General features: G+C 42.6%; 1 protein-coding gene across 1 annotated transcript in view; it reads right to left on the bottom strand.

Annotated features, from left to right (window-relative positions):
- Nucleotides 1-24707, bottom strand: part of DDX10 (DEAD-box helicase 10) — a 323849-nt gene that overhangs the window by 297660 nt on the left and 1482 nt on the right. Inside the window, exons 2-8 of the mRNA XM_084613019.1 lie at nt 18382-18442; nt 18043-18173; nt 15123-15281; nt 14570-14690; nt 4767-4956; nt 1962-2088; nt 587-749 (exon numbers count right to left, since the gene is read on the bottom strand). Of these exons, the coding sequence (XP_084469145.1) occupies nt 587-749; nt 1962-2088; nt 4767-4956; nt 14570-14690; nt 15123-15281; nt 18043-18173; nt 18382-18442 (952 nt within the window). The remainder of the gene's footprint in view (nt 1-586; nt 750-1961; nt 2089-4766; nt 4957-14569; nt 14691-15122; nt 15282-18042; nt 18174-18381; nt 18443-24707) is intronic.

Raw genomic sequence — 24707 nt, 5'->3', positions numbered from 1 at the left:
CCACATTGACACATTTCAATTCAGAGGCAGGCATTATAAAAATCCCTCCAACTTCCTCCCATCAGCTACTGGTTGGTAGCTCATTTTATCTACTTTTTAGACTAACCCATGGGATGCAAGAGGCATCAGAGTATTTAAAGCCTTTGAAAGCTCTCCTTCTGGCATTCAGGACATCCCATTCTTTTTATCTATTTCCTGAACACAAGTTACTGAGTGCTGGAAGAGCTGGATGGTCTATGGATTAGAGAGCTACACAGCTTCAATTCAACACATCAGTAATAAACAGCATTACAAAATTGCTCAAAACAGACGTTTTACAAAGACAAATAGGAATAAACGAAGTACAGATTACTAAAACGAGGCCCCGTTAAAGAGAAAGATTGTATTGAGGAGAAAGTATTTTAATTATTTTGCTTTTCAGATAGAATGATTAGCTTTTAGATGAGGAGGCAACAAACTAAATGTAGACTTACCTTGTTTTAAGAATGCTTCTTAAAGCCTGGTTTCTTATAGGATGCACTGCTAAGGTATGAACAGGCTTGGAACACCATTCTATGGATACACTATTGCACTAAAGGTTACCTACCCAGCCCTCGAGCCGCAACATCTGTAGCAAAAAGCACTGCTGATTTCTTGCGAACAAAGTCATTGTAGACCTCCATTCTTTTCATCTGTTGCTGTTTGCCATGGAGAGCCATTATAGGTATGCCAGGGCGGAGCCTACAGAACACTCTGAACAAATACTGAACCTGTTGGTCAACAAGTCAAAGAGAAGAAGTGAACATGATATTTCACTGTGATGGTGAAATATGTTATCTAGTTATCTACCAAGAAATAAATATATTCTTAACATTTAAAGCAAAATAGCTTTCCTCCAACCCAGAGATGGGATGGGATCTGATTATGTGAGTGGAGAGAGGTCATCACCCCTCCCCACAAATACTGAGACAGGAAGTTAATTGTGTAAGAAGGTGCCATACTCCGCAGAGCGGGAAGCATTGCCAAGCGAGATGTGCAAGGTCCTGCAGAGAGCTGGGGGTGGGCAGAAGAGATGTGGTGTTGCACCTTGGCAAGTCAGAAGTGTATGGGCTAAACTAGATCTCACCAGTAGTGCCGCTCTCACAGGCACTTCAGTGCACAGGATTGCAATCAGGGTAAATCCACCACAGCCTAATTTTAATATTTCCACTTAGTGCACTTTCTTTCACCAAGACATTTGTTGCCTGTTTATTATGGTGTAAAAAAAAAAAAATCACACATTGTTTTGAAGTGCCAAGAATTTTTTTTTAAAACTAGTATTTAAGGAAACTACATATATTCCCTTACAGATTAATTTAAGAGAAATTTTGTTTCTATTATTGAGTATCTTCTCTCCACACTGAAGTCAGCAATATGGCAACATGGATATTCATACCTTCCTGTATCAGAGAGACAGCAGAAATGGATTTTTACAACCCATTTAAAAGACTTGAAAAATAAATACATCCATAAAGCCTTTCAAATAAGGTAATCTGTAAGGCTGCTATTTAAAGCAGTCAGAAATTATTAAATATCTATGGCATCATGGTGCAAACACTTAAACACCAGTACTTCAATGGACTGCTCACGGGAGTAAAATTACTTTCACAAGTGTTTGCAGGATCAAGTCATATGACCATAAAGGAAGTCTTTCCATACTTTCAACTGCTCTCTCTTCCCTGATACCACATAATTATTCATATCGCCAACTTTTAAAAAGTCACCCCTTTACACGCTATGCAAATAAAGTACAAAATGTCCCACACCAGTTAAAAAGCAACCAGCTGTTACTGAAACAACTTTCACCATCTATTTTTTTAAAAACACGTGTTAATTTTTGCACTCTTATTTTACCATTTAAGTCTCTCTTGCAGATTTCAATGTCATTAGTTTCACTCCCTCATACTTGATTATATCCAAAAAGAGAGAAATACGAGTTGTACCTCTTTACAACTTGCATAAAACACAATGCTCTTCTTATTCAGGTGACTTCTCAGGAAGGAATACAACATGTTTATTTTTTGCTGCAGCCCACAAACAATATAATTCTGGTCCAAAGTTGCTGGGGTACTGAAAAACAAAGGTCAAGTTAGACACTTCTCATATCATTTACATAAGAAAACCAGAAGAGCCACACACAGAGTACCTACAGATCTGCCACTTGGTTTTCATCAGTCAGAAGTTAAATTTAAGTTTCACTGCTTCCATATTAATTACACTGAGAATTTCTTTCCTATTTTCAGAAGCATGCCTGCAAGCGCCAATAAAAGGCTCGTGCTTTTTGAAGACTTACGATTTTCTTACTAATAGCTTCACAATTTTTTAGATCCAGTTAACTATTAAGCCAAAAAATGCCTGTGTCTAAATAGTGACATTCAAACGGTCTTGACCTAAAATGCAAACCTTTCTTTTTAGTCCTATTGAAGCATCATTTGTGCTTAAGGCAACGTCAAAGCAGAGTCTAAAATGTACAAGAAAATAAATTTTTAACTGATTGCACTAGTTACCTGACATGCAGTGTGTCTCTGTAAAGGTCTAAATTGTCATCTTAAATTACTTTCAAGTTCTTTAAACAACAAAAGAATAGCCCATGAAAGATTAGTTCTTAACGTACTTTAAAATGCTGCTTTGATGCTCTCTACCTCCCACCCCAGACTGACCAAACTGAAATTAAATGTAACTTGAAGGTGCCATTTCTGAGGATGAAACTGCAATGCTCTGCTCTAAATTTTTATTCAGCTAGCAGTGCTCTAAGTTATGCTACAGTAGTTGCCATTTTGTAAATCTCTTGCAGGAAATTGTTTTTCCTCAAACTGATAAAATACGGTGTACCACGGTCATAATTCTAAAACAAAACAAAACATTTTCCATTTATTTTTCCTTCATCTTGTCGTCTAATTGCAACTACTGAAACATCCGAGGAAGCGGGCTGTAGCTCACGAAAGCTCATGCTCAAATAAATTGGTTAGTCTCTGAGGTGCCACAAGTCCTCCTTTTTTTTTTGAAATATTTCAAAAGCTCTCATGAGGCAGCATTATAATAAAGACATTCCCTTCTCAACAGGGAAATGCAATTGAGTGTACAAACAGCTACACCAGCCCTCAAGCTAAGGTAGCTATAAATTTAGTTAGGTTTTTTTATCCTTTTCCACCAAGCAAAAAGGGGATTAACAATGTAAATTGTGTTTCTAACGTTTCCAGTTATTCAGGATCCAATTTTTTAGGTAATACTATCACAAGTGTATATGAAACAATGGATTGAGAAGCTGGTTAGAGTATTGGAGTAGTGGACTCAGAGTCAGAGCTTGCGTTCTGTTCTCTGCTTTGCCAACGTGTGATCTTAGGCAAGTCATTACTTCAGCGTGCTTTGTTCTCCCCTCCATCTGTACGTCAAGTAGGCAAGTATTTTTGTACCTCACAGGGGACCTGATAAATTTAATCGTTCAAGCTGGTCAGAAATTTTTTTGCTGAAACAGTTACCCATGGGAAAATGCCATTTCAACTAAGCCAGATTTTTTTTCCAGAATATTGTATTAATTTTGCTGAGAAAGTAAAAAGTTTTTCTTCTTGAAAATTTTTAAAATTTCATTTCAGAACAAAGCTTTAGTTTCAAAATTAATTTGACAGGTTATTTCATCTGTATTTTTACATTATTTCATGATGGCAGTGGTAATACTGCCTATGTCATATGTCAAGTCTCATCATAGGATGCACTACTGCTATTATAGACAGGTCATTATGACAAAACAGTCAAAAGTCTATTTTTTTATTATTATTTTTTTAAAACATTAAGGGCAGCTGCTACATAGAGATTGAAACATTTTATCTTATTTTCTAGGTAAACGAGTCTCCTATTTTTGTTCTAATAGAACAGTTTGGCACTGACATTATCCACACAAAAATAAGCAATACTCAGAGTACTAATTCTAAGAGCAGTTTTCAATAACTTTGTGTTAGCCTGGAATCATTTTTCTAGGATATTGAAAAACAGCTGGTCCTCTAATTTGTATAACGAATGCTTATCTTATTGTCTAGATCCAGATGTCAAACCGTTTCATAACACAGACAAGAGACTAATCTAGAAAACAAGATGTTCCAATCTGTACTGAGTACTAGCCACCCTTAATGTTTTTGCAAACACAAAATAAAAATATAAAAATGAAAAAAAAAATCAAAATGAAGTTTTTTTTAAAAAATCTAATTGTTTTAGAATTTCCATTTCATGGAAAATTTGAATATATGTTTTCATTCCAATTCAGAACAAAACCAAATTCTGAAATGTCAATTTCCCATGAAACAGGAATTCTGAATTTCTAACACTCCATTAAACATTCATGTTTGTAAAGTCATTTGAAATCCTCAGAGAAAACAGCCTACAGAAGTGCAAGGTTTTATTGTATTAAATACTATTATCTCCACTTGGGTTTGCTCAGCTCCCTCTCCGAATATAAATGCCACTGAAGACAAAATGAATCCTTTTGCATCTAGTTATATCTAAAAAGTCAAATCAAGCTAAGGCACCTCGGTTAAAAGTATAAGTGAACCATGACTGGCAATGCAATACACTTCAGCTGCTTGCTTTCAAAATAAAACAACAAGAATCAGTGTTTGAGTGGAGCAGGAAGGGTTTAACATGAAACATGACAACATCCCGCTTCCCAGAGGTGCTGGGAAAGAAGTTGAGAAAAGTGCAGCTATCATCACTTTCTTTCTCCAGTACAAGCACCAAGACAAACTACCACCACTCACCTGAATTTTGCTTTTTCGTGAACCCAAACATATTCCGGATCTTTTAGACTCAATCGTGCAAGATCCTTCACTGATTTGGTTTGTGTTGCTGAAAAAAGCAATGTCTGGCGTTTCTTAGGAAGATTTTCTATAATCGCATTCATAGTATCAGCGAAGCCCATGTCCAAGATTCTATCAGCTTCATCAAGAACTAGAACAAGGAAACAGGTTTAGAAGAACTGGATTTTTAAATTCTTTTCAATTCTAACCTTGAAATTTTAAAACAAAACAAAAAAAGAGAAAACCTCAATTTGAAGTTTCTGTTCCTGCAAAACCATGTTAACAGGAATAAAAGACAGACCAGGAATTACATAAATTACATTTTTCACTGATTTTTCTTTAGAATTGGTCACACTTCATTCAATGCAGAAATGCTCCTGTAAAAGTCCTCAACTTCTCCCATAATCCATGAACTACAGCTCTCGATTTCATATGCAGAGGATCAGGGTTTCAAGCAACTAATACACCAGTTTACATGTAAATTGCTTCTAACCAAAGGCGGGCCCGTTACTGAAATAAAGAAAGCTGGACATAAGGTGAAATTGCAGTTTGAGTAGTCAGGGCAATCATTTCACCCCTGCCTCTAGCTGCCATAAACACATTCAGAGTTGGGGTTCCAAAGGCTAAGGCAAAGGTCAATGCTGATTGCAGTTTTGTGATGCTCATTCTCTTATTTGTCCACTATGAATTGAATTTACTATAGCGAGCTTAATATTGAGTATTTTGTGAGTTATGTTATAGGTCTGTAAGTCTTGCTATGTAACTGACTGCAGAAAGGAGCTCTCTCTGCTAGCAGGGTAGCAAACTCTCCCCTGTCCCCAACAGCTTCCAAAAGCAATCAAGAAAATAATGATTCTCCAAGCCAGTGCTGCAGATCACACGTTAAGCCTTAGAAGCAGGCAAGTCTTCTAGTAAACTGAAATCAGTATTCAGGTAAACGGTACAGTAGAAAAAGAAACAAGAGGCCAACAAAAAAATATGAGAGAAGTTAATTTGGGTTGAATCTGGAAGAAATAAGGTTTCTGGAGACTGACTAAAGGAGCATACCCAACTTAAACCAAATTGGGTGGGCTATTAGTCATCACTTCAAGTGACCAAGAGAGCTATACCCAGAAAGGAAAGGAAGAAGGGGCAGACACATTTCTGGGATGGGTCAAAGGTAGATGTACAGTTCTGAAAACTACATCAAGAACAAAACAGTGCTGCAGGGGAGCTGGCTGAGGCCAGTGATAACCATGGAGTACCTAGAAGATGCCACACGCTTGCTTTTAGACCCTCTGCTAGCCCTGCTACCTGTGATTACTACTGAGGTCAAGCAGCTGGGCTCAACAGCTGCCTAGGGTGGGGAGGAAAAAAAGCTTTATCTGTACACAGCTGAAAATCCCTTACATTTCATCTGGGTTCTGTTGATTGACTGAGAAGTAGCCAAGGAGCAGCAGCACAGGATCTAGCCAACAGAGCTGTTTGAGTGGGAGTTTGGGGGTGGGTGGTAGTGTTCTGGTTTTGTTTTGCTGTTTGTTTGGGTTTGGGAGTGAGTTTGTTTGGTTTGATTTGTTTTCCTTGACAGGACTTTAGGCAGGAAGGCTATGACAGATACAGAGGCAGCAATGTAGTAACCCAAGGAACAGAAGAGAGAAAGAAGATGACTGGATGTGGAAACTGTGACATGCTCATGATCCTGTAACGGGTACCTGAAAAGAGAGTTTTGTTTGTAATGAAGTGTTGCCTGATAGAGCTGACGGAAGGGAAGATCCGAGGTTTGGAGATGCAGCTGAAAACTCCGTTTGAGTTCTGAAGGGGATTCCAGCAGATAATGGAGGGAAGGCGAGAGGAGGCTGAAGGGAAAAGTCAAGATTCACAGAAGTAAGCTGAACTGAAGAACTCTGAGGGGAGACTGCTGGGTGAGGAAAGTGACCAGTGAAAGCAGGTGACTACAAGAACAAGGCAAACAAAAAGAAAAGCTGGTGAAGGGGCTCAGGAACAGGTTTGCTGAGTTGGAAAATGAAGAAGGGGCACAACAGGCTGTAACTGAAGGTGGGAGGGCAAGAAAGAATAGAACAGCAGCTAGTCCTGTAAGAAGAGGGGAAGAGCCAATGGAGATAGCCGGAGTTCATAGCCCCAGGAGGATACAGGATGCCTCACAGAAGATTGCAAGGGAGAACAAAAGACAAGAGGACTTGCAGCCAGAAAGAAGAGAAAGAAGGCCAGAGAATCACCGTTAATCAGCTGGAAAAGGCAAGTCTATATCATTGGTTACTCCTTATTAAGAAGGACAGACAGGCCTGTCACCAGAGCTGATCCAGAAAACAGAAGGGTGTGCCGTCTGCCAGGAGCGAAGATACCAGATGTAGATCAAAGACTGAAGAGGATCCTAATGGGAGAATCCGATTTGTTCCCACGTGAAGGACAATGACACAGCTAGATTCTCACTGGAACATATCAAAGAAGATTGTGCCAGGCTGGGGAAGACACTTAAGGAAATGGAGGCTCAGGTGATCTTCAATAGGATTCAGCCTGTCCCTAGAAGAGAATGAAGGTGAGACAAAATTATGATGATCAACAAATGGCTCGGGCTGTGGTGCTATAAGGAGGCCTTTGAGATGTTTCAGCACTGGGATGCACTCATGGACAGAGGACTGTTCTCATGGGATGAACTCCACCTGAGTAGGGAGGGAAATAGATGTCTGGAATGGAGGTTGGCACAACTGATTAAAAGAGCTTTAAACTAGAATCTCAGGGGAGATGTTCATGTAATCTACACACTGGGTTCTAACACTGAGCGGGAGGAAAATCAAGAAAGAAAGGATACAGCAACGGGTAGGAGAATGGACATTAAGAGGAAAGATAGCTTCATTAGTATTGGCACTTACATGTCAGGCAGGCGATACTGGCAGTAGAATGACTGTACCCAAATCAGGTGAGGAATCTGGGTGAAGCCAAGTGGCAACAACTAAGAGGTTTGTGCATCAGTGCAAGGAGCCTGGGTAACAAAATGGAGGAACCAGATCCACTGGTGCAGGAAGTGAAACCAGATATTATAGGGTAACAGAAACATGGTGGAACAGTAGTCATGGCTAGAATACTGGTACCGAATGGTATGTAATGTTGAGGAAAGAAAGAAACAAAGGCGAAGATGGTGCAGTAGCATTGTATATTAATGATGAGGTAGACTAAAGAAATTAGAAGTGATGGAATAGCTAAAACAGTCTGTTTGGGTCAAAATCACTTTGGGGAAGAAAGGTACTCGAGCAGTGGTTCTCAAACTAGGGGTGCCGCTTGTTTAGGGAAAGCCCCTGGCGGGCCGGGCCAGTTTGTTTACCTGCCACGTCCACAGGTTCAGCCAATTGCAGATCCCACTGGCCACGGTTCGCCGCTGCAGGCCAATGGGGGCTGCGGGAAGGGTGGCCAGCACATCCCTCGGCCCGCACCGCTTCCCGCAGCCTCCATTGGTCTGGAGTGGCGAACGGCATCCAGTGGGAGCCACGATCAGCCAAACCTGCGGACGTGGCAGGTAAACAAACCGACCCGGCCCGCCAGTAGCTTTCCCTGAACAAGCAGCGCCCCTAGTTTGAGAACCACTGGACTAGAGGATAGTGCTTGGTCTGCTACAGACATCCAGGATCCAATCTGGATAAGTAGAGAGACCTCCTTAATGTTTTTAATGCAATAAATACTACTGGGAATTGTGAGATTATGGGAGTCTAATTCCTAGATATAGATTGGAAGACAACTGCTACTAATTATCGTTGGGCCCAGATTTTCCTGGATGCGAGAGCTGACATTTCTTCAGCAGTCATTGAACAAAAGGTTATGTCATTTTAGATTTGGTATTGGTTAGTAGTAAGGACCTCACAGAAGAGCTTGGTTGTACGGGACAACATTGGTTCGAGTGATCATGAGTTAATTCAGTATAAAACTAAATGGAAGGATAAACAAAAATAGATCTGCAGCTAGGGTCCTTGATTTGAAAAGGGAAAACTAAAAAAATTAAGAGAATTAGTTAGAGAAGTGGACTGGACTGAAGAACTCAAGGATCTGAACGTGGAGGAGACTTGGAATTACTATAAATCAAAATTGCAGAAACTATCCAAAGCCTGCATCCCTAACAAGGGGAAAAAATTCACAGGGAAGGGTTGCAGACCAAACATCTCAAAGAAGGTGATTAAGAGAAAGCAGAAAGCCTACAAGTAATGGAAGATGGGATGGATCATCAAGGAAACCTATATCTCATGGAGACCAGAAAGTGCAGGGATAAAGTGAGAACTGCTAAAAGCCAAGCAGAGTTGGACCTTACAAAAGGGAATTAAAACCAACAGTAAAAGGTTCTATAGCACTAAAAAGAAAAAGAAAACAAGGAAAGGAGAAGTGGGACAGCTAATCACTAAGGATGGGGTGGAGATTAAAGATAATCTAGGCGTGGCCCAACACCTAAACAAATACTTTGCCTCAGTTTTTAATAAAGCTAATGAAAAGTCATGGGGTAGTGGCAGGGTGGCTAATTGCAACACAGATATGGAGATAGAAATTATGACATCCAAGGTGGAAGCCAAACTCAGACAGCTTAATGAGACTAAATTGGGGGGCCCAGATATTCTCCATCTGAGCATATTAAATGAACTGGCACATGAAACTGAAAACCCAATAGCAAGGATTTTTAATGAATCTCTAAACTCACAGGTTGTATCCTATGCGGAATTGCTAATATAGTTCCTATTTTTAAGAAAGGGGGGGAAGCGATCTGGGAAACCACAGGCCTGTTAGTTTGACCTCAGTTGTATTGTAGGTCTTGGAAGAAATTTTGAAAGAGAAAGTAGTTAATGTAAACGGTAATTGGGATAAAATACAACATGGTTTTACAGAATGTAGATCATGCCAAACCAACCTGATCTCCTTTTTTGAGGAGATAAATGATTTTTAGACAAGGGAAATGCAGTAGATGTAATCCACCTGGATTTCAGTAAGGCATTTGATACAGTTCCACTTGGGAAATTATTAGTTAAATTGAAGAAGTTGGCAATTAATATGAGAATTGAAAGGTTGATAAGGAACTGGTTAAAGGGGAGACTACAACAGATGGCCAGAAAGGATTAAGCAGCTAGCAGGCTAATGGACTCGGATTCAGCCTTTAGAGCAGTGGTGGACAACCTGCAGCCCTGAGGGCCACACACGGCCCACCAGGGTAATCCGCTGGCGGGCCACGAGACAGTTTGTTTACATTGACCGTCCACAGGCACAGTGGCCCGCAGCTTTGAGTGGCCACGGTTTGTCATTCCTGGCCAATGGAAGCTGCAAGAAGTAGCGCAGGCCACAGGAACATACAGGCTGCCGCTTCCTGCAGGTTCCCACCACTGCTTTAGAGACATGTTAGAAATGTATGTAAATAGTAATTTGGGCCATTCTATGTTAGATAGGCTAGAACTTTGAAATGCAAACCTGTATTAGAGAATTAGAGGTAATACTAATTGTATGTGTTTACTTATATCTTGTTAGATATGTAAACAGACAGTTTCTGTCTATTACTAAAGCTATTGATTTAGAGATCAAAAGGGAATATTAACATTTAGATAAATCTTGGGTGAAATAATGTCATGTTTATGTGTCTCTTTAAAGTTTAATGATAAACTGCTTAATGGATAAATTACCTTATGTTAATCCATATAGTATTTACTGGTGATGTTTAGGAAACAGAAGGTTACTTCAAAATCTATTGTTCTTCCAAGAACTCTGTACTGCCCAGAAACTGAATAAAGACTCTTGGGACCTGATCCTTTCATCTCAGATCTGCTTGATGCTTTATGCAAGGGAAGCATGAGTCGTAAGACTGAAATCTCCAGGCCCTCCTGGATCACCCTGGATATTAATGTTGGACTAACACATATGGACTAATTCTGAAAGAACTCTTTGCAACTACAAAGCTCACCAGCTCTGCTATGAAACTCATCTCAGAACTGTACTCATGTCTGTATGTATACTGATCTTTTAACCAATACTCCTTCTTTTTAAAAAATGTTAGTTTAGTTAATAAGAATTGGCTGTAAGCATGTATTTGGGTAAGATCTGAAATATTCATTAACTTGGGAGGAAATGTGCCCGATCCTTTGGGATTGGTAAGACTTTCTTATATGATTAATAAGATTTTCAGTAATCCTCATCATATTTGATTGGGGTGTCAGGATGGAAGCCCAAGGCTGGGTTGCTATAAGGGAACTGTGTTTTGGCTTCTGGATAACCAGTAAGGTATTGTAGAAGCTGTTTTGTGCTGGCTTTGTAAAACTAAGTATTGGAAAATCCAGCAGCTTTGGGGATTGTTTGCCCCGTTCTTTGCAGTTTTCCCCAATTGAGTAAACTCAGTGTGGCCCCACTGGGACCCCGGTCCCAGTGGTGTAGTCTGGCTAGGATACACATTACCACAGGTTAATTAGGTTTTTGGTTCAGAACTCCACGCATGTCAAAAATTAATTTTGATATTGGAGAGTTTAAAGGTTAAAAAAAAAAAAAAATCAGTTTCAATGAGTCACCCACGGTCATATGAAGATCTTAACAGAAAAAGCCTTCAAGAATTTTGCTCACAGAGGGGGTTGTCTTAAGAAAAAAGCCCCAGAGCAAGAACAAAAAAAATCTGTTAATGGCCAGTGATCAGAGAGTGATCTCCTTCACCTGCCCCAGATCCACTCCCTGCAGAAGCAATTAGAATGCAGCTGGCAGTAAGCAAGCAAAAATTAAGAGCTTGAACAGAAGCTGACAGATCTTTGATTATAGCAAAAAAAAAAAAAAAAAGAGGATATGGAAATAGAAGGCTATTTAAGGCATATGGATCGGCTGGCTGTTGAGATGCAACAGCAATCTGCCAGACATCAGCTCCAAGTCTTGGAAGAGCAGAAAAAGCTCCAACAGCCTGGAAATCCATCCCCTCATGACAACAGAAACTGGGGAAGAATTTGTCCCATTTACAAAGTTACTGAAGACAGAGAAATTTTGATCTACCTTTGAATTTCTATGTGAAATTCATCATATCCCAGGGGTACAGTGTATGCCTGTCCTGCTGACCAGATTGACTGGGAAAGCCAAGCAAGTGTTCAGTGAAATAGGTATGGATGAAGCTTTGAATTATGTAAAATATAAAGGTACTGTGTTAAAACATTTCAAGGTTACCTCTGAAACTTACAGGTTAAAATGTAGACATTTTAAAATGGCTAAAAATATTATGTGGAATGTGCTCATAAACTGTTAGGTTTTGTCAGGAAGTGAATTAATGGTGAGAAAGCTTTGGGGATTGTCTGTCCCACTCTCTGCAGTTTGCCCTAATTGAGTAACTTCAATGTGGCCCCCATGGCACCCTGGTCAAAAACTGATTAAAGGGAGAAGACAACAGGTCATATTGAAAAGTGAACTCTCAGGCTGAAAAGAGGTTACTAGTAGAGTTCCTCAGGGAATAGTCTTAGGGTTGGATCATATTAAAGAAGTTCTGTATTAAAATCACAAATGAGTTTGATTCCCCACAGTTTAAATTCCAGGGTATTACTAATTAAGAGGTCTCTTGGTTTTTGGTACTGTTTCTCTCCCTCTATGTGTGAAACTTGCAAGCTGCTAATTGTGTTACTACATTCTAAGACAGAGTCTGTTCTCAAAGCAAATTCACACAGAGAGAGACTCAAAGCAATACTCTAACAGAAACAGCACCCAGAGACTCCCCGCCCTTTTGTTGTATTAACAATTGTAATTAAAATAGAGACAGAGGATGTATGTGGATGGATGCTTGGTGTGGATAATAACTGAATGATCAGGGAGGTGCCAGCCTAAGAATCCAGTGTCCATCGGCTGAAGAAGGTGTCAAGTGGAAATAACCAGAGGACCCCCCAGAGGGCAGACTGGAATCCACCCAACAGCCTCAAGAATGGGAGAACCAAAGAACAAGATAACATCTAGCAGCACGGAGCCGTCAGGAATGTGCTATCTGCTGATTGATTCAGCAACAGCATGATGAAGCAATTCCCATAGACTGGCATGGGAAGAAATTCCTATAAAAATAGACTCTAAAAAGTGAGAACTTTGGGGTCTGATTGTGCAAACCAACTTCCAGGAGCATCAGATGAGCATCTGACAAGGCCCTGCTCCCTCCTCATGTCCAGGCCACCTGGCCAGTGGCTTGGCATGAGCAACTCTAAGGCTGGAAACTATGACAACAACCTTGCAGAACCTGTGTGTGTGTGTGTGTGTGTGTGTGTGAGAATGAATGAATGTATGAATAAATATAAGATTGAATTGAATGTTATAGCTGCTTACTATGATTCTTTCTGTATTCACAATAAATGTGGTATTTTGCCTTTTCCCCTTTAATAAGATCCTGCTGGTTTTTAATTTATTGGTATAACATTAGGTCCAATCTTATTTAACATGGTCATTCATGGCCTTGGCACAAAAAGTAGGAGTATGCTCAAAAAAATCTGTGGATGATACAAAGTTGGGAGGTATTTCCAATCCAGAGGAGGTCAGGAATATCATACAAGAAGATCTGGCTGACTTTGAAAACTGAAGTAATAGACATGGGATGCAATTTAATGGCGCAAAGTGCAAGGTCATGAACTTAGGGACTAACAACAAGAATTTTTGTTATAAACTGGGGAGTTATCACTTGAAAGGAACAGAGGAGAAGAAGAACGACATGGGTGTACTGATTGATCACAGGATGACTATGAGCTGCTAATGTGATGCAGTCATGAAAAAGGCTAATACAGTCCTAGGATGTATCAGACAAGGTATTTCCAGTAGCGATATGGAAGTGTTAATACAATTATACAAGGCACTGGTGAGACCTTATTGCAATTTGGATCTCCCATGTTTAAGAAAGATGAATTCAAACTGGAACAGATGCAGAGAAGGGCTACTAGGATGACCCAATTAATAGAAAACCTACCTTATGAGAGGAGACTCAGAAAGCTTGGCTTGTTTAGCCTCAACAAAAGAAGACTGAGGGGAGATATGATTGGTTTCTATAAATACATCAGAGGGATCATTACCAGGGGAGAGGAGTTATTTAATTTTATCACCAATGTTGACACAAGAACAAATGGATATAAACTGGCCATCAAAATAAATTTAGGCTTGAAATTAGATGAAGGTTGCTAACTATCAGAGGAGTGAAGCTCTGGAACTGCCTTCCAAGGCAGTGAGGACAAAAAAACTTAACTGGCTTCAAGACGGAGCTTGATAAGTTTATGGAGGGGATGGTATGATGAGGCCGCCTACAATGGCATGTAGCCAGTCTGCGACTGCTAGCAGCAAATATCTTTAACGGTCGGTGATGGAACACTAGCTGGGGACGGCTCTGAGTTCCTACAGAGAATTCTTTCCCAGATGTCTGGCTGGTGGGTCTTGCCCACATGCTCAGGGTCTAACTGATTGCCATATTTGAGGTTGGGAAGGAATTTTCGCCTGGGTCATATTGGCAGACACCCTGGGGGTTTTTTGCCTTTCTCCGCAGCGTGGGGCAGGGATCACTTATAGGGTTAAACTACTGTAAATGGTGGATTCTCTGTAACTTGAAGTCTTTAAATCATGATTTGAGGACTTCAGTAACTCATCCAGAGGTTATGGATCTATTAGAGGAGTGGGTGGGTGAGGTCCTCTGGCCTGCAATGTGCAGGAGGTCAAACTAGATGATCATGATGCTTCTTTCTGGCCTTAAAGTCTATGAGTGTAAGTATATCATAATAGCGGAACATAAACAGTTTTTTATTTATAGCTTTCAAACATTTTTAACTTACTCAACATTTGGAGATCAGATGCATGGAAATATGACGTTTCATCCATATGCTGTAGAAGCCGACCCGGCGTGCAAATAAGTATATTTATATGGTGGATTTTGTTGGCCTCTTGTTTCAGATCCTGAAATTTAATTAAAACAGTTTAGTTCTGATTACACACCTCTAAGCTGACCCAACACCAAGCCTACTCAAGCCATTTTAAACTGGCATCTCTTCAGCATACCCAGATCTCTTATTTGAATAGGAAGTGTTTCAGAATAACTTTTAAAGTGAAAGGTAGTCCTTGGCAAGGGAGTGCTGTTCAGACACCTTGCCTGGAAAGACAGAAGGCACAAGACTGAAGCTTCAAAAGACATAAGCAATAGAGCAGAGGAAAATACTGGGAAACAGTGATGCCGAGGTTCCCAGTAATTCCTCTTCTACCATGATGCGATGGTTCTCAATAGCTGCTCATCTATCAGCTATCTCCCTGACAATTGTTCCTCTAAAGATAAAATGTGGTCATTTGTACTTCCCATACAAAAAAATTGGAAGTTTAAAAGGAGAAACAAACCTTTCCACCAATGATAAGGCCAGCTGAAAATTCATGATTCTTCCCCACTTTACGCAGAACCTCAAAGGTCTGGTATGCCAGTTCCCTCGTAGGCGATATTATCAGAACTCCCAATCCATCCATCGATGTCCACTGTTGGCGATATAACCTTTCCAAAGCCTGAAAATTTACAGCAGTTTCATTTCAAAACCTATAATTTCTACTGTATAATATGTAACCAAGGTAAGAAATAATTAAAAAGGCAGATAATATAAACTCAGCACTTATTTATATCAATATACACATTATACTTGGGAGGGCTTCAGTTTAATTATTGTTCTATCCTAAACGGTACTACTGATATTATTTGCTAAAGCAAAGCTCCCAAATAATGCAATATGAAAAAGACGGGGCAGGACTGCACCGAGAGACAATCTGTAGATTAAAACAATTGCAATGTATAATGAATCCAACACTTAACACTATCCAATCCAGTCTGTATAGTCTATATGAGAATGGGATTCAGGTTCAGAGTTGTACAATACTAACCCTTCTGCTGGGTACCAGAAATAAGGGTTAGTATTATTATGGGTACAAGAAATAAGGAGAACAAGTGGAGTACATAATTCAGCTGTAATATTTTTGGGTTACTCCTGGGGGAATTCTGCACCACTGTGCATGCACAGAATTTGTGTTCCCTGATAATTTCTTTGTTTCCCTACAGATAACCGACTTTTGATGGGGAAGCAAAGGGAAGCTACAAAAGCGGTCATATGACCCTCCCCAACAGTATGTTTCGGTTGCCAAGGGCAGCCAGCAGAGAGGTAAATCACTGTGGGGCGGGACTGGGGAAGACCCAGCTGGCGGCATCTACCCTGTGCTGAGCTCAGCTGCTAATCCCAGCTCGGCTGGGCAGGACAGGACTTCCTCTTCCCCCGCACAGCATCCAGGGCCAGATCAGATCCACCCCCAGATTTCTCCTCCAGCTGTAAGAAGCTCTGCAAACTCCCCCTCCCCACCGTGCTTCCTGCACACATCAGTCCTCAGCTGCAGTGGGAGGGATCACTGTACAGAGAGCTGTTCCCCCATCCGTCCAACCCTGTACCTCCAGACTCCCTCATATGCAGACCCTCCTGCCGAGCCTCACTCCCCTGTACCCAGAACCCCCCCAATTAGCCGCACTTCCCCTGCACCACCCCACCGAGCCACCCGCACCCAAATCCCCACCCTACCGAGCCCCAACCTGCTGCACCTGGACCCCAAACTCACTGAGCACCACTCCTCCAGCATCTGGACATCCCCCCACAGTCAGACTCCCCTGCTGAGCTCTATCCCCCCCACACTCAGACAACCCCCCGCACTGAGCCCCAATCACCTTCACCTGGACCCCCATGCAGAGCCCCATTACCTTTGCACCCAGAACCCCCCCAACAAGCCCCTGTGCATCCAGATCCCCCCCTGCACCCGGATCCCGCACTGAGCTGCCAGCAACCAGATTGCCTCACACAGAACCCTCTCACCCCACACCTGGATTCACCCCCACACTAACCCCTCCACACTTGTATTCTGCCTTGCTGAGCCTTCCTGCCCACACCTAGTGCACCTGGCATGGAGGGGCAGGGCTCTGGGGTGTTGCTGGGGCAGACCCAATCCTTGCGCTGTATCAGGGTTGGGTGCAGCCTCACCGATGAGTCCGTGGCCCCTGGGGAGGAGGAAGAGCTGCACAGTGATCTCCCACCTCTGTGCAGCCAGTGACCTGTGCTCCCCAATGCAATGCTGGAGCCTCCACATTAATTTGACAAATAAAATTTGCAGAATTTTAAAATATTGTGAGCAGAATTTTTCTTTTTTGGCACAGAATTTTCCATTTTTTGGTGCAGAATGCCCTCAGGAGTACTGGGCTCACACCTACAAGGCAGTACCACTGCTGAAACAAAGCATTCCAACTAAAGGTACTGCTGCCATGATGCAGGTCCACTTCTGCTATTACAGATTCACACACTGTCAAATTGTTGTGTTCAGCTATACAACAAAAAGATTTCACCAAGGCTGATGTGATATCCCTACTGATGGTGCTTTCCACAGCCACAAAAGAGATCAAAACTTGTTTTCTAGCCTCCTTCTATATGACACTTAGTCCCAGTTATCACTAGGCTCCTTCTCTACAAATCCTTTTAAATGCGTGGACATAAAAATGGATACAACTGTTTCAAGAGCTGTATTTCTCAATTACAGATATAAATTAAACAACATCATTTTCCTTCTTTGCTACAGTATGCAGAAGATTGTTCCCCCCATTTCCAAAACCTAAACATTTATTTTCTAATTGGGAGATCTAGCATAAAGCACATTCTAGTTTCTGAGAGGTTGCCTAAATACCCATTTCTGTTCCCACTGTTTTGATATTTATTTTAATGGAAGTGGATTGGGCCCTAAATTAATAATCTACATTGAATGCTAATCGTTAGTCTCATAATTTAAAACCAAATTAACAGCCCCCCGTCCGCCAACCTGATCACCATTTGATTGGTTCCTCAATTTATATGCCAAATTGAAAAAAATCCTTTCTATAATACTAAAGAAAATAAATACAAAGTCTGACTTTCCAGCGCCCCTGCCAACAAAGCTGCATTCACACTGCCACTTCCATCGGCAAAACATTTGTCTTTCGAGGGGGGGGGGGCTTTTTTAAGAATCTGTGAAAGACAAAACTTCAGACAAGCCCAAAGTGTCAAAACATTTCTAGAGACAAAATATACCCAGATCATCTACAAAACCTCAGACAGCAATACGTAAGTTAGTCTGTCATAGTTTTATGTGAACAAATATTACAGTCAAATTATGTCTCCTTCCTGGCTCCGATTAACCAAAGTATGTGTTTAATGTACAATACATCCACTTTACATAGCTCAAGCTTCCAATGAGAAGGTAAGTTACTTACTGGGATAATAAAAGCCAAGGTTTTGCCTGATCCAGTCTTTGCAGCTCCAAGTACATCTTTACCTTGCAAAGACAAGCCTATAGTCTGCCTCTGTATCTCAGTTACCATGCGATACTCTGCTTCTTGCAAACCTAGTATTTGGGAAAGGAGGGGAAAAAATTCTTACTTTTTGCCTTGGACAATGATATATTTTCCCATAAGAAAAAATATTGCAGGTAGCAACATTATCTTGGAACTCTGATATTTAAAAAAAAAAAAACTCTTTAAAATCCCAATGAATAAGACTGGTTAAAATTGATCTTTTATTCAAATACCTTTCCTAAGAACTGTTGCACTTACCTTTCAATGTTTTCTTTGACAATGGGAAATCTGAAAATCTTTCAATTTCATTGGGTTTTATCTGTAACAAAAGGATTTAATCAATGCTAGGATATAAGAATACCATAGAATTTAAATCACATTGTTTGCTGGTAACATTGGTAGAATTTTTAGTGGGTTAATTCAAGTACTACTCAGCAATCAACCTCAACCAGCTAACTGGAGGTAAAAGATCCACACAATTACACATAGGTATAGTTTGACTTCTACATTTGGGGGACCAGCTTCAGTCAGTCCAATAGGACTCTGCATGGGGGGCAAATTCCACAACTGTTGAGGCTTGCAGTTGGGGGGGGGGGACCTCCCTCCTCCCCCCTAAACTACACCAATGCATCTACATTAGGTTTATCTAACCCTGTCAATTTTTCCTAATCTAGACACATTTTAAAATGTGGAAAGTGGAGCAAAATATGCACTTAACATTGCTCTACAATAGTAGCAGTTCAATTTAGATCTTAAATGTAATCATCTAAGGTCTAAGGTCTTCAGAGACATCCAATTGTAACAATATGCTAAGAAACATAATCAAGGTTTAAGCATTCCATATGCTACTTGCCAAAAAGCCCAAGGCATGACATGCAATTAAATGTTCATACTAAATAGCTGATAAAACAGTATCAAACCTAAGAGCAGAATTTCTCTAGATTTTTCTGAACTTGTCCCACCACTGGGGACCCTCTGCTTCTCCCCCAGCACCTCCAGGGCCTCTGTGCTCCCCCCTACACACATACCCTGACTGACCCCTTCCTTGCCTGCCCCACCCCCAGAGGCCCTAGCGTGTGGAGGAAACTGACCATGGGAGCTGCATTTGGAAAACCCCAGCTCCTGGAGGAGGGGACCCGCCTGCATGGCACAGCAAGTAAGAGCTCCGACTGGAGCAGGGGTATGTGCCATGAGCAGATATCCGGTATGCAACTCGGGGGAGGGGGGGCCACCGCCCTCCCTAAATGGCAGCCCTGGCCAAGGCTCCCACAGCTTTCCCACAGCTGCTTGCGTCAGCCCCACACCTCTGCAGGGCGGGCACAGCAACGAGGACAAGGGTCACGCACTGGCTGTATGGAGGTGGGAGATCACTCTGAAGCCCCCTGCCACCACTGAGACATGGACTCAGAGGTGAGGCTGCACCCGATCCTGACACAGTGCCTCCCCAGAAACACCCAGGGACTCTGCCTGTCTGCTCTGAGCAAGAGGGACAGAGTCTCACACGGACACCAAGCCCTGGCCCTTGATCCAGGTATGGGGCAGACAGGCTCAGCCTGGCAGGATCCAAGTGTGAAGGAGCTTAGTGTGGAGGACCCAGGTGTGCAGTGAGGACCCAGGTGTGCAGTGCAGTGTGCACACAGTGTGCAGTGTGTGTGGGGAAATCTGGATGCAGGAGGCTCAGTGAGAGTTCCAGGTGTGTGTATGGGGGGGAATCTAGATGCACAGGGTCTCACTGGGGGTGTGCAGGGGGAATGGGACTCTGCAGGGTGTCCAGATGAAGGTGGTTGGGGGTCAGCAGCAGAGTCTGGATGCTGGGGAGTCAGCATGGGGGTCCAGCTGCTGGGGGTCTGGATGCAGGGGGGAGGAGCCCGGCAAAGATCCAGATGCAGGGGGGTGGGGCTCTGCAGGGTAGGTCTGGATGCAGAGAGTCTCCAGTTGCAGGGGTGGAGGTTTGGGTGCAGGTGGCACCAGGTGTAGTGTGAGGATTGGCAAGGGGTGGGCCTGGATGCATGGAGGTTGGGCAGATGAGGCAGCAGCTCTCAGTACAATGAACCCTCCCCCCCACCCCCACCCCCGCAGATGAGGCGCAATGGGGACAGGAAGTGGAGGGGGGGGAAACAGAGTTTCCTGGGAGTGGATCTGACTCAGCCCTGGCCACTGCTTGCAGGGGAAAAGAAAGTTCTGTCCTCTTCTGCCCCCAGCCCGGACTAGCAGCTGAGCCCTGCCCCCTCCCCGCAGTGATTTACCTCTCTGCCAGCTGCCAGGGCACCCAAAATGATGCACCCGCACTGCTGGGGAGAGGCACATGACCGCTCTTGCAGCTTCCCTTTGCTCCCCCATCAGAAGTCATTTTTCTGCAGGGAAGCAAAGAAATCTGTGGGGGACATGAATTCTGTGGGCATACAGTAGCACAGAATTCCCCCAGGAGTACTCTAGATATTCAGAACTCTACAGTACTTAACCCTAGCTATTAGAGAGGTAACTTCTCCCTCCGTAACCCTGGCCTACCAGATATGCTTCACCAGAAAAATGAATAAGGCAGACTTGCAAGTTATGAAGACAGGACTTTCACAAGAGCTGAACTTACACTATTGCTTATGTCAGTGTAGCGTATGTCACTCAGGGTGTGAAAAACCCACCCCCGAGCAATATAAGTTATATTGACTTAAAGCGGTGTCTACACCGCACTATGTCGATGGGAAACGCACTCCCACCAACACAGCTTCCGCCTCCCGTTGAGGTGGAGTAATTACATTGACAGGAGAGTGCTCTCCCATCGACATAGTGCGGTAGTGAAGACAAGCCCTTATTCCCCACCAGATATGCCTGACCACTGAAATAACCACTTTCAGAAATAAACGTGAGTCTCCTCTAAAAGGTCTTGCTTTATTACAATAATTCTTTCACACACATACCCCCTCCCAGAATCAAGATGTTGCTCTTGCAGGCTGCAAATAAAGAAGAATTGTTAAATATCTGGCAGGTGATCAGGTACTACGTGATGGGGGACTGGCAAACAGAGACAAAGTTCTGAACTCAGTCATCTTACAACATTTTAATTCTAAACTTTTCTCATTTAGGAACAATGAACTCACACAACCTTCTTCACAAAGGCAGAAATCTGGACTTCTAAATTTTAATGCTGCTCTGAGTCTAAATTCATCACCATGCTGCAGCCTCTTTCTCCTATACTGGCCTCAATTTAGTACTTCAATGTTGGCATCAGTCACGCTGGCAAAGTGATGGAAAAGATCCATAGCTTCTGTGACATTGGCTAAGCAAGCAGCAAAATGAGACTGCTGCTTATTACGTTAAGAAGAGATTAAAGTTAAAGGAGTGAGTTGTGTTGGCCAAAATAATGGCACCTTAGAGAACCCTGTGCACCTTACAAAGTGTGTGTAACCCCTAAGTAGTGCATACTGCACAGCCTACCTAACTTAGCAAGTCAGATCAAAGTGAAATAACCAATGCTCAGCAAACCAAGTCATAATGTCACCGAGCCAAGACTCATCTTCTCCATGCCTCAGGTGATCATATCTGGAAAATGAGGCTAACAAAGCTTCATACTTAGATTGTACTTTTTCCGTCAGTAGATTTCAAAGCATTTTACAAGAGCAGACAACCATAATCATCATCAGTTGCCTGCACAACATACAGAAATAGGCATTTCATGTCAGAGGCACTGCAATCTAGTGGATAAATTATGGGCCTAACTCCCCTACCCTCCTGCCCCCAAGAGATCAGGGTTCTGCCACAAATTTGCTATGCAACCTTTGTCAAATCACTTCAACTCTGTTCCTCCAGCTCAAAAAGATGCATGGACATTCCCCAAAAGGCAGGGGTAATTTCTGAAAGTTAATCCACCACGCCAACTCAGAGGCCAACCACCAAAACACTAATTTTTCCACTGTTTATATCACCATTTACTTCACCAATGGTGAAAACTGGACCGTTTCTATTAATGGCAATTTCTGAAACACTTCACTTACTTACGCACAAGCCAATATCAAAGGCGACCCACATTTCAAATTTTACACTGTGATGCAAGGTAGTGGCAGACAGAGAAACACAAAGAAACACTAGAAACTTTGCAAATATTTCAAAAAGGAACGATTTTAAGTCCTTTAACCTCAAGAAATCCTTAATATAATCCAGGCAGAACATATTTCAATGAGGCTTAATCCTAAAAATCTGAAGGTATGAGGATTTCCCCGACCCACTTCCTTTGGAATTTCAACAGTAATTCCAATCAACATTCTAACAGGGCTGTGATTACAGCTTTAATTTCAAAGAGGTTAGTACCTCTCCATATTAAACGACACATACCTGCAAAAAGAGAACGAGAGTCACACAACTCCAGAAACACAGACTTTTACCATTTGAGCCGAAGGAAGATCTTTCTTAGTTGTCAGCTATACAACAGCCCTTTTCTTTCTAAAAGGTAACCAGGTAAGGTGCTCTCTCACACAGTGCCTAATTGTGCTACCACTAAAGTCAGTAAAAAACTGGTGTTAAAATCAGAGCAGGATTGGGCCCAAATGTAACCCCAAAAAACCCTAATACCTTTGTTTAGCTACAACCCTTATTTTCCCCTTCCATATGTAGCCAGCATAGAACAATAATCAAAATATAATTCTATATAAAGTCTGAAGATGTAGTAACAGGTCATTTTTAAGCTAGAAGGAGACAAAGAAACTAAGGTGCTTTTAATTATGGCAAGTAACTTAAGCAATTTTATTTAACAATCTTCAGGCCAAATGACTTTTCCAAGATAAAGTCACAGGAGTTCTAATATGGAGTCGTACAATGGAAGCTTGCTGAATCCTTATCTATGGAGAGGTTACTGCCTCTCCATAAAAACTAGGGCCCTACCAATTTCAGGGACATGAAAAAGGTGTCACAAACTGTGAAATAAGACATTTCCTGTGAAATCCAATCTCCCTATGATGCTGCGAGTGCCGGGCTCCTGCCAGGGCTCAGGGTTTCCACCTCCACTGCTCTTGCCAGGGCTCAGGGCACCCAGGCTTCCACCTCCATGGCTCCTGCTGGGGCTTGGGACACCCGGGCTCAGGGCTTCCACCTCCACAGCTCCTGCAGGGACTCAGGGCTTCCACCTCTGCAGATTCTGCCAGGGCACAAGGTGCCCATTTTTTCAGGAGCCCCCACACTGGCCAGGGCTCCTGGGCACAATTAATCTGCCACTGGCTGGGACTAACAGCTAGGAGCCCCTCGCTGAAGTGCTCCAAGTAGCAAGGGGGAGATCACACCCACCCCCGGGAACCTCCTCCAGCTGCAGGAAGCTCTTGGAGCTGCTGCCCAGCCTGGGAGCTTCCTGCAGCCCAGGGAGATATCCAGAGGTGGGTCTGATCTCCCCCTGGGAGGGGCCATGCAGGAGAAGAACAAGTCCTGTCCATCCCTAGCCAGCTGGGGCTAGCAGCTAGGGGCCTCTGGCTGGGGCACTCACAGCATCACAGGGGGAGATCAGACTCATCCCAACTTCTGGAAGCCTCTTCCTGCAGGAAGATCCGCGGCTGCTGCCTTCAGAGCCCAACTCTGAAGGCAGCATAGAAGTAAGCGTGTCACTCCTGCAACCCCCCTAGAGCAGCCTTGCAACCCCCCAACAATCCCCTTTTGGGTTGGGACCCCCACCGTTACAACATCCTGAAATTTCAGATGTAAATATATGAAAACGTGAAATTGACTTATTTTCAAATCCGATGGCCGTGAAATTGACCAAAATGGACTGTGAATTTGGTAGGGCCCTAATAATAAAAGAAAGTTTATCACTGCTGTACTCAGTCTCATAGTGTGCTCTATCACAAACGTGATAAAACCCAATACAAGAATATATCACCAATTATGGGTTTTGCTCACAAGAGTGAAACAAGCCTAATCGAGGAAACTATACACTCATGCCCACACAGTAGTCTTAAATAGATAGATTACTCTGTGCTTCATCCCACATGTAGTGAAGGTTGACTGACATGTTCCGTCCAAGGGGTGGCTGCAATTCAGCAAAGGATGAAATAATACCATGTGTAAAGCACTGAAATCCTTCAGGATAAAAGGCACCATATGAACAAAGTGTTATTAATAGTCACAGCCACACATCTAATAACCAGAGGACTAAAACTGTAACCAGAGTTTGGTTCAAATGATTCCTTTCCTGCTCAGTGGGGTCCAAGAGCTGTGCTATGGTGAGAACGCCAATCCCCATGCCCCTTACTTGACTACTGGTAGAGGAGAAGGGCTTGCTCCTGAACTCACATATTTTTCTGTTAGATTTGGCTACCAAGTGCCTGTTTAATTTGATGGTTTCCCAGTCTGCTGAGAGGAATGGAAATCTTCTCTCCAATACACAAACTCATCCCTGCTGTCTGGTTAGAGGGAACCAATACCATTCTCTCCATCCATCCCTATTCTCTCCCATTCCTATCAGCTGCTTCTTCCCTTCTCCGAGTTTTGCTTTTTAGGCTATGGCTGCATTACAGCTCATACAGCGGCACAGCTGTAGTACTGTAAGGTCTCCCATATAGCCACTTTATGCCGGCAGTAGAAGGATCTCCTGCCAGCATAATTAAACC

This window comes from Lepidochelys olivacea (assembly GCF_965140295.1).
Source record: "Lepidochelys olivacea isolate rLepOli2 genome assembly, chromosome: 1".
In the NCBI taxonomy this organism is placed as follows: Eukaryota; Metazoa; Chordata; order Testudines; family Cheloniidae; genus Lepidochelys; species Lepidochelys olivacea.
This window is presented reverse-complemented; position numbering and strand designations above follow the sequence as displayed.